Here is a 10979-nt window from a genome sequence, read left to right as displayed (position 1 = left end):
ATAATGGGTATAACACCCAAAAGTACAAACTTCGTACATCTTCCAACAACAAAAGCCGAGACCTCAAGACAACGATGATTCAAACCTGGAATCGGATGAAAGTACAATGTGTGTGAACTTTCGACGAGCAAAAGATAGACCACTCTGAGTTTCGAGCAACTCGTTGTCTTTTAAAATACCTGTTGAGCTTATTGGAAGAATCAAAGAGTTCGAGGACCATCGATTGTGGAGGACAACGTTCAAGCGTCTGTACCGGCAAAATCCCAACATAAAACTCGAACGAAAAACTCAAAAGATGACTAAATCTTCTCCGGGTCACAAAAGCCACCAAAGTAAAATGGACAGAACTCCAGGTTCTAAACACCCTAAATGCAACAAAGAATCTAAGCTAAACAAAACAACCAAGATAAAAAATTCATAAAACTAAAATAAAACTAAAACACTACATAGAATCCTCCATATACGAATCACCCTCCATGGTTTGTCACGAATCCACCCATGACGCTCCACCCCATACAAATCGTACACACTCGAAGAAAACGGCCGTCGGAGAGAACCTTATGGGAAGAGCACCGAAAGTCCTTATACAGATTTGGGAGGAGAAGAATGCTCAGATCTTCAGAGTTGACAACCGCCTAGGGAAAGCCTCTGTGATGACGGCTATCACAACCGGAAACTCCCGGATCCAGGTTGGAACGAAGACTTTGCAACACCATGAGAACTTGCAAAATAACCCAGAACAAAAGAGGTTGGCCTCACAGAAGCCACGGGGCTTCGCCGGAGCAAACAACGCGGCTAGGGGTGGGAGAAAGAGACGAGGAGCCATAGAAAAGCAGATCTGATGAAAATGGAGTTTATGTGGGGATTAAAACTAAAACCCATCATGGGAAAAGCTTCCCTCTAGGTTAGTGGCACGCCACTAGTTAGAGCAGGGCAGCGATCGAAATCCTAGGGGGCAGTGGGGTAGAAGAAGATTGGAGTTCTGAAAACCCTATAACAGAACATGTTTTTTTTGGACGAAGACTTTATCCAATGTGTACGAAGAGATGTGTGTATTAGTAAATGATGTTGAAAATGTAAGTCTTTGTTCTAATTTTTTTTTTTTACCAAAACGCTCAAGCAATGTTATATACTGTTAGAAAAATTGAAAATACAGAGTATTTATTTTATTAATTGGCTTATTTTTGGGAAAAAAAATTAGTGAGGTCAACTTATCGAATATGAGATTTTAGAGAAGATTCTTAATCATTGTTGCAAATGGTATAAGATTAATTATTGATTTTCCAAAATCAATTCTAAGTTGAATGAGAAAATAGATAAGTTGTGGTTGGGTGTATACACACAAAAGTCCCCTATGAAAAATAAGTGAATTTTTTTAGTGCTTTTATATGAAAAAATCAAATAATCATTTGATCTTCCAAGGATGATCGAGTTTTGTAGATGTGTTATACTTCAGAGTTCAGACAAGCCTCCACAACCACACGTGTGTGCCGACGTCGCAGTCTGGGTGATCAGTCTAGGATAGGCTCGAGTGAGCTATTTCCCGAATAATTTTTTGCTTTATAGACGTCTATATTATTGCAATAAAATATTTGCATTAAGTTTAAAACGTTTTTTTTTTCATTCATTAACGTTCAAAACATCTTGTAACAGTGCCATGAAGACTTCGTTTTGAAATTCATAACGAATTTCTGAGCATTAAATTGCACTAAAGGTAAATGTGCATTGATGGTACAATGTGTAAGCAGGATGGAGATTGCCTATATATATATATATATATATATATATATATATATATATATATATCATACTTCTCATTCGTACACACCAAAACTAAGAGTTATAAAATTTTTCTCTCCTCCTAAAAATAGTTGCTTATTTTCATGTAGTCTAATATCGTTCTAGTTCGTCGGAGTCGTACGTTGTGGTGCACCGTCCATCTCACTGTCGTCATATAATGGGAGACTTTCACTCAAATATTTCAACAATCATGAAAGAACGATACAAAGTTTTCTGAAAATCGTTTAACAGCCCTCGGTGATTATTCTTTAATTCTTATGTGCTTTGTTCATACCGGTTAAGATTTATCCAATTTATTTTATTTTTCTGTTCTGCAATTTTTCTTCATAATATTTTTTTATTAGTAATTTAATTTAAATTTTGAAATAATTTATCTATTTAATTATTTCCGCAAATTAACTTATCCCCACAAATATTTTTCTTACCCACACCATATAGCATCTAGCAGTTTACATGGGGATCAGTCAGCTACTTGGTTTAATTCTTTTTCAGACTGTATTGCTCGCTGATTTTACCTCAAAAGTAATTATGAATCTGTCAGTTATCTCTAAAAAAAACAGTGCACGTAATTTTTTAATTATATAAAAACAAAAACAGTACATGCAATATTAAATTACAACAATAACGGATAATTCAATGTTAAAAATGGTGACGAGCTTCGATTTGACGGGGACATAAATCACAATTCACAAATGACAAACAAACACCTCCACCACATAATTTTTTATTTTGAAGTTCAAACTTCAAAGCAACGAAAATGCATAAAATACAAATAAATATATGTTTTTCTATAGGGAGAATTTAAATACTAAAAGAAATTAAACATTAAAAGCCGTTACGGGGGCTCTCACATATGATCCAAAATTCCAAATAGCTTTTGGTGTGATACGGAATTCAGTGCTGTCCAAAGTCAAGGAGAATACAAGGGAAACCTACGGCTCTGAAATAAATGGTTACGTCAAAAAAAGCCATTATTTATTAAATATCTTACAAAAGAAAATGCTAATTTAATTACGTCAACGCTTCTTTTTATTTATTTAATTAAGTAATGGCACGAAATATTTTATTAAAAAAACAAGATAAAACACTTAACGGCAATTCCAACCCATGGACTATATTTGGTGTTAATTCAACACAGCTTTTGTGTTGATTTAGCACCAAATTTTTTTTCAACTCCAATCACAACAACAAATTTCACACTAAAAATATTATTTACCATTATTATATTATTAAAATAAAACAATCTCTTTATTAATAAATATTTCAATAAATAATTACCATTATTATATTATTAAAATAAAACAATCTCTTTATTAAAAATACCAAGCTCATGAAGATCAAACTAATGGAGATCAAGCTCAAGGAGATCAAAATCAAGATTACACCCAGTATTATAATTATCTTGACGGAACTTGAAATAATTTTCCCCGTTATTAAATTGTGTTTTAAGTTTTTACTATGTCTTTTAAAATTATGTTATTGTTTTTAGTTTTCATTTTATTTTGTGTGTTTAATTTAAACTTTGTAACCTATATTTAAATTTTTATGTTTTAATTGAACTTTGTTTTGATATTTTTGTAGTCAATTTATGAGTTTTTGTGTTTTATAAACATTTATAAGGTTAATATATGTATATATAAAAAAAAACTTTAAATTTAATATGTTAATTTAAAAAATATACCGTATTGTACAGTGGCACTGTTTAAATCGCCAAATTTGGCGTTGGATATTACATGTGGTTGGAGCAGCTTTTACGTCATATTTGGCGTTATGGCGTATGGTTGGAGAAGCCCTTACACATGTACATGTATAATTTATTAGTCATTATTTAGCCATAGAGATGTCATATTATAAGAAGAGCTAGACATATTGTCTATTTTAAAGTATTTTTAATATTTAATGATTTAAAAACATAACACAAATGCGAAGTGGGTATCGAGTTGCGATGGATACGAGCTGGCCGCCGTGCTCCACCTATACGGGGAGGCCCATAAGGTGGTGGACGGGTCTTTGGAGTATCTCCGTCCTTCCTAAAACGAAGATCCTTGCTTGGCGGGTTTGTAAGGGATGGATTCCGGCGCTCACGGTCCTTGAGAAACAGAGAGTCACGAAGGAGGTTCGCTGCCCCATTTGTTCCAGCGCCCCGGAGACGATCATGCACGCTTTTTGGGGATGTAGTTGGGCTCGAAAAGTATGGAAAACTGCCGGGTTTGGAGGACTCACGAAGGTGTTCTGGGGTGTTGACGAAATCAGCTTGCTATCGTCGGCATTGGAGTCCCTCGAGGTTAGTAAATTTGAGTTCTATGTGATCTTATTATGGGAAATTTGGAATCATAGGAACAATGTTGTTTCCGGACAATCACGGTGGACCCCTGAAAACCTTGTTGAATGGTGTGAAAGTTATTGGGAGGAAGTCCGGGCGGGTTCGGTCCCCTCGATGAAGATCAAGGATTCTACCGAGGCTTCGTTGTGGGCTGCCCCCGCACGGGGGCTGACTTCGATTTGCGTTGACGCGGCGACGAATGCGGAAGAAGGTAGGTTTGGGGTGGGGTGCGTTATCTGGGACTTTTGTGGAAGAGTGATAGCTTCCGAGATTTCCTCGAAGGCCCGGCGGCTACCGGCTGCCCTTGCTGAAGCTCACGGTGTTGCCTTTGGGTTGTCTATGGCGAGACAATTCGGGATGGAGAGAGTGATTCATCAATCCGATTGTTTGGAGATTGTTAACGCGATCAAGAGTGGTTTTATTCCGGCGATGGAACTTGGTACGATCTTCACCGACATCAAGGTTTTGGCTGCACAATTTTCTTTCTTTGATATCTCATTCCTCCCTAGAGTGAATAATGTGGTTGCTCATAAACTTGCTTGTTACTCCTTAAAGTTTCTCACAGACGCGTGTTGGTCGGAAATGGTCCCACCTTGTATAAGGGATGATGTTATCTCCGATCAACCTACGTTGTCCTAATCTTGTAACCACGGTTTTCCTCCGTCATATGTGAGTGTTTTTAATGAATTGCCCGTGGTATCGCCCACGTTTCCTCAAAAAAAAAAAAAAGAACACAAATTATGAGGGTTAGACATAAATTTAGCTCTATTTTTACTATTCAAATAATTGAGATCGAGTAAAGATCTTTTTAGGTCTCTTTTAATTATGTATTCTACTATTACTTAATTTTACTACCGTAATATGTAATTATTTGACTATTTCAAGCCATTACTTCTATATTATAAGCTAAATCACATTCATACACCTAATCATTTCAACCAAGTCTAGTTCATCTGTTATAGTTTATTATCGACCGTGCGGGATGTCGATATTTTCGCCGGTAATATATTGATTTGGAAAGTGTTACTAATTAGTTTGAGTGTTTTTGAGTTAATTAAGATAGTCAGATAATATTCAGATAGTCTTTTTCGTGTAGTAAATATTTCGTGTTTGGTTTTCAAACAAAATTTCTACCCTTACATAAAGTACATGAATATTCATATATCATGTTTTTTTTTTTTTAGAAAATGTCTGGCTTCATGCACGTATGAAGCTAATGCCCATTCAAAATCAAATCTTGCTTTTTTTTTTCTTTCCTTTTCAAAGAGTAGTGATCATTCCAGATTAATTAGCAACACCATCTTCTCCAAGTGCATAAACAATATAAAGATAACACTTTAAAATCCGAAAAAACATCATGAACAAACTAAAAAGCCATACAAATTAGCATGTAAACTGCTCTATTCCCTTCACGGGCAATAAAACAACAAGTGTCACTGCCGAGCTCGTCTAGAAACACTTAAATATCACAAAAAATTGCTTCCATGCACTCGTTGATCTATGATCGGAGGAGAAATACAATTAACCACCTTCAACGTCATTTGACGATCACTTATAACTGCCCCGATCCGCAAACCACGAGAACTTTGCATGAAAAAATTTCTTCCTTGATCGGCCGTGAGCGGTTTGTACTTGTTGACCATCGAGTAGCTGAAAATCAAACAATTACCTAATTTTTATAACATTTTTTTAGCTATAAAATTCTAAATTTACAATAGATGCTATAATATAATTCTACGGAATTAATTGTAATTGGTTCTTAAGGATATTTGCTCTACATTTTTTTTTTAATATAGATCTACAAAATTGACATCATATCATACAAAATCTATTATTGTTTGATTTATATTACCTGGCTTCCGATTTGAAAGATCTTTAAAATTAGACTGAAGATACACTTAAAAAAATAAGTTTAAACATCAGCTTATTTTTAAAAAAAAGTTAGATTTTTTGTATTACCCAAAACAAATCCATAAATTGCAAATTCGCATGAACATAAACTTAAAGTCAATAAAAGGAATGTAAGTTCATTCAAGTAAAATAGTCATCTATTTATTGTGCATTTATTTTGGTTTTACTTGCCCAATCTTTTTCTTTCGTAAGTCTTAACTACCAAACATTTTCAATCTTAAAAGTTAAAAGGCTCGTTTTCTTCTCCGATATTTAACTTTCCTTTATTTATTTATTTATAAATACTCTTAAATAAATACAGAGAAAAATACTCTCTGATATCACATCACGATTCACCACCGACCCGAAAAATACTCTCTCTCATGTTTGCGAGAGAGAAATATATTTACGCGTCTGAGTTTCGAAGTTGCTTACCCAACTCTCTCTCTCTCTCTCTCTCTATTCATACTCAAATTATTGAGAGAGAGAGAGCTCTAATTTTTTTTTCTCTTTATTTTCGCTGAGAAGAGAGGTAATTTTGCATATACCAATTAAATATCCGAATCTCTTCTCTGTTCCTCCTCGAATCCACAAAAAAAAAAAAATGAAGAAAATATGGCTCGCCGAAGACACTCTCACAGTGACGACGATGAAGAACCTCCAAAAACTATCGACTCTACCGAAAACGACACTAATCCAAACCTTAATCATACTAGGATTCCTCTACTTCACATTCTCCACCGTCAAAATCCCCATCACCTTCGAATCCACCTTCAACGAGCTCTCCTCCACCACCGCCCACCTCTCCACGCGCCGCCACGCCAACCTCCCAATCCACGCGCGCCTCAACTCCCCGCCATCCGCCCCCACGCGCCCGGAAAAGCGCGTGGCCCACCGCTCCCTCTCCAGACTCGCCCTCCGCCGCGCCGCGGAGGATTGGGATCTCGCCAGCACCGCCCTCGCCGCCGGAAACCGCCTCTGGACCGAAGCCGAGGCCGAGGCGAAGTCCGAAGCACCCGGTCCGGGCGTCCGTCCAGGGAGCGACACGTGTCCGGGGTCGGTGACGGTGACGGGGAGGGAGCTGGAGGGGATGGGACACGTGGCGGCGATCCCGTGCGGGATGACGGTGGGGTCGTCGGTGACGGTGGTGGGGCGGGTGAGGGGAGCGGAGTTTAGGGTGGAGCTGGTGGGGCTGAAGGCGGCGGAGGGAGAAGAGCCGCCGAGGGTTTTGCATATGAATCCGAGGCTGAGAGGAGATTGGAGCGGAAAACCGGTGATCGAAATCAACACTTGTTATCGGATGCAATGGGGATCGGCGCTCCGATGCGACGGTTGGCCTTCCAGGGCTGACGAGGACACCGGTGAGTCTTCATTCATAGTTTATTTAATTATTATTATTATTAAAAAATCTTTTCTTCTTTTCAGTTTTGGTAAAAAGTGGAGATTCTTGAGTTTTTGCTGATTCCGTTTACAGTGCTGCTGCTCAACTTTTTTTTTTTTTTTTAATAGAAAATTTAGGTTGTTCTGGTTGGGTAAAGGGAGTCCATTCTTTATTTATTTATTTTATATATCTATACATACTCATAGAAGCAGTCTCAGTTAATTGATCATTTAAAAGCTTAGAAATTTTGATTTGGTTCATGGCTGTGTAATGAGTGACTAGTTGTTGGGTGAGATTTGATCGATTTTATACAATCAGTTTTGGTCATATAATTTTTTTTTTTTTTTTTTTTTGTATCTTCTTCATGATTTTGAATCTTTTAGTGACTTTTGGTTGGCTGCTATTTGCGTTTATTATTATTTTATTTTATTTTCTTTCAGTATTGGTCAAAAGTGAAGATTCTTGAATTTTTGCTGATTCCATTTACAGACTTGCTACTAATTTTTTTTTTTAAATAAAAAAATTCATGCTGTTGTTCTGGTAGGGCTAAGGGAGTCGATTTTATTTATATTCTATGTGTACATGGAAATAGTGAGTGAATTGATCATTGAAAAGTTTAGAAATTTTACTCTGGTTCATGGCGGCTTTTGTAATGAGTGACTACTAGTAGTTGGGAGAGATTTGATCTCGATTTTATTTACTCAATGTTGGCGATAAAAAGTCGAGATCTTGTACTGCTCTAGATTCAGGTTTTCTTTCTTTTTCATGATGGTAAAAAAAAAAGTAGATTTTTTTTTAGGATTTTAAATTTACATTATTTATTTTTCGAGTTTTTGTCCGCCGTTCTTAACTCGGTTGGAAATTTTGCGGGCAGTCGACGGGAAGGCGAAGTGCGAAAAGTGGATCCTAGGTGACAACATAACCTCGGAGGAGGCCAAGACGAAATGGTGGCTGAACAAACTCATGGGCTCGAGAACTAAAAAACTCGCCTTTGAGTGGCCTTTCCCTTTCGCAGAAGACAAGCTCTTTGTTCTCACAATCAGTGCTCGCCTCGAAGGCTATCACATCAACGTCGACGGAAGGCACGTCGCCTCTTTCCCTTACCGCACCGTAAGTAATTCCGATCTAATTAATACCGTCCACTTTTCTGCGATAATCCGTCAATAAAGGTTATATTAAACATTAAAATAAAATAAAAAAATCGATACAAGTCCAAATTAGAAGGAAGTTCATTTCAGTGGAATATACACTGCGTTTGAAATGCTTAATTTTATTTTTTATAAATCTTGGTAGATGAAAAAATACATTGAATTCGAATTTAAAAGAAGAAAAAGAGACCGGACTTTTATTTAAGAGTGTTATAGCTAAATAACCAATTGAAATAAATGGAAAGTTTGTCTAAAACTAGTGAAATAACTAAAATGTGTCAAATAATAAGATTCAATAATTTTTTTTAGCCGTGTGAATTTTTTGAAAGTGATAAATTGTATTTTTTACTAACATTTGTTTATTTATTTTTAAATTTCAAATGACTATTTAGAATTATTATTATTTTTATTTATTTTTAGAACTTGTGTCTATTTTATTTAACGAGTATCATCAAATAAATTTTAACCCACTTAGCTCGTACATGAATCGGCAGGGATTCACGCTCGAGGACGCGACGGGGATATCGGTGAACGGGGACGTCGAAGTCCACTCCGTGTTCGCGGCCTCTCTGCCTTCGCTGCACCCGAGCCTCGCTCCGCGCCGGAGCCTCGACATGTCGGGCCAGTGGCGGGCCCCGCCTGTCCCGGAGAAAGGAGGCGTCGAGTTATTCATCGGCGTCCTCTCGGCCGGAAATCATTTCGTCGAGCGCATGGCGGCGAGGAAGTCCTGGATGAGGCACAAGCTCGTCAGGTCCTCGGACGTAGTCGCTCGGTTTTTCGTAGCGCTGGTGAGTCACTCGGCGATTTATCTAGAGGGGTAAATTTGTAATTTTAATTTACTTAATCATAAATGCATCATTAGATTTGGGGGTGGTTAGGGGAGAATTAATTTGTAATTAATTACTAGCCTAACTCTATAGTTTTGACATTTTCTTACAGCATGCCAGGAAAGAAGTGAATGCTCAGCTGAAGAAGGAAGCAGAGTTCTTCGGCGACATCGTCATCGTGCCATACCTCGATAACTACGACCTCGTCGTATTGAAAACCGTTGCCATTTGTGAACATGGGGTGAGTTTTAAATTAACTCGAACATCCGAAAATAATTCTAAACACACATTTTTTTTTAATTTTTGTCGCGATGTAAAAGCTTGACCGTGTGTATTGTGATTTTGTTTTCGAATCAAGGTTCGGTCTATGTCTGCCAAAAACGTAATGAAGTGCGACGACGACACGTTCGTAAATGTGGACGCGGTTTTGGGAGAAGCGAGGAAAATACCCGAGGGCGAAAGTTTTTACGTGGGAAACATAAATTACTTTCACAAGCCGCTCCGCTCGGGCAAATGGGCTGTGACACCGGAGGTATTTTTTTCTTCATTACTTTTAATGTTTAATTCCTCTCCTCCGATATTTCTCTGATTGCTAAGGTGTGCAAACTTGGTATACAAGACAGTCGAAGACCGTTGTTTTTTTATTATATTTTACAAGCATATAAGACAGCGATAGATTACAATAGTCATAAAATTGAAGACCGTTACGCATAAGTCTCACCTATTCACTATAACTTGGTGAATTCAGGAATGGCCAGAAGAAGTTTACCCTCCTTACGCCAATGGACCTGGGTACATTATGTCCTCTGACATTGCTAACTTCACCGTCTCCGAGTTCGAAAGAAATAAACTTCGGGTAAAACAAAAAAAAAATCCTGTTGCCTTTTCTCGTCCACGCTTTTCTATTCCCTAAAGACAATCCCTTTTTCTTTTTGTGTGGCAGTTATTCAAGATGGAAGATGTGAGTATGGGAATGTGGGTAGAGAAATTCAACGAAACGACGCCGGTGAAGTACGTTCACAACCTAAAGTTCTGCCAGTTCGGTTGCATCGAGGATTACTACACAGCTCATTACCAGTCGCCGAGGCAGATGATTTGCATGTGGGAAAAGTTGCAGCGGGGAACGAGGCCTCAGTGCTGCGGTATGAGATGACGAAGAAGACGGTGATCATCATCACAATGGTTTTTATCTTGATCATCAAAAGAGAGAATATAGGTAAAATTTTGCAGGTTATAGTAATTTTTTTTTACGAGCTTGTATATTATCACGAAGAGGAATGAAACTTTTGTACAAAAATTCTATATATAGGCAAATTAATTCATTATTTATATTATTTGTTTCTTTGCTTCCTTTCTCTTCAAAGAAATCATCAATGCTAATAATGCTTAAAAGGACAAATAAAACTATAATTCACAAATTGAATTTCGTGTCAAGTTCTTTAACTTAGATACATTAAATTTGGTGTATATAGAACTAACTATGTTTTTATACTAACTTCGTATTACAAAAGTCTCGTCTCGAAGCCCGATGGATACAACAATCTATCAATATATAGATCATTTCCTTCTCACCAAACACACATCAGCTAGACAGATACATATTCATCCAG

General features: G+C 37.3%; 2 protein-coding genes across 2 annotated transcripts; both read left to right on the top strand.

The window, feature by feature from the left end:
* The first annotated feature begins 3745 nt into the window (after positions 1-3745).
* LOC149383729 (uncharacterized) lies at positions 3746-4762 on the top strand. The gene has a single exon (XM_089627896.1). The coding sequence runs from the start codon at positions 3746-3748 to the stop codon at positions 4760-4762; it is 1017 nt and encodes a 338-aa protein (XP_089484022.1).
* A 1674-nt stretch (positions 4763-6436) lies between these two features.
* LOC149383728 (hydroxyproline O-galactosyltransferase GALT5-like) lies at positions 6437-10709 on the top strand. Its single transcript, XM_089628735.1, has 7 exons — positions 6437-7374; positions 8269-8504; positions 9037-9330; positions 9482-9610; positions 9728-9901; positions 10118-10225; positions 10313-10709. The coding sequence occupies exons 1-7, from the start codon at positions 6618-6620 to the stop codon at positions 10520-10522; spliced, it is 1908 nt and encodes a 635-aa protein (XP_089484861.1). The 5' UTR covers positions 6437-6617; the 3' UTR covers positions 10523-10709.
* Positions 10710-10979: the final 270 nt, after the last annotated feature.

Source organism: Urtica dioica, chromosome 10, assembly GCF_054948205.1.
Source record: "Urtica dioica subsp. dioica isolate 48M chromosome 10, U.dioica_male_clone48M_v1_H2, whole genome shotgun sequence".
Classification (NCBI taxonomy): domain Eukaryota; kingdom Viridiplantae; phylum Streptophyta; class Magnoliopsida; order Rosales; family Urticaceae; genus Urtica; species Urtica dioica.
This window is presented reverse-complemented; position numbering and strand designations above follow the sequence as displayed.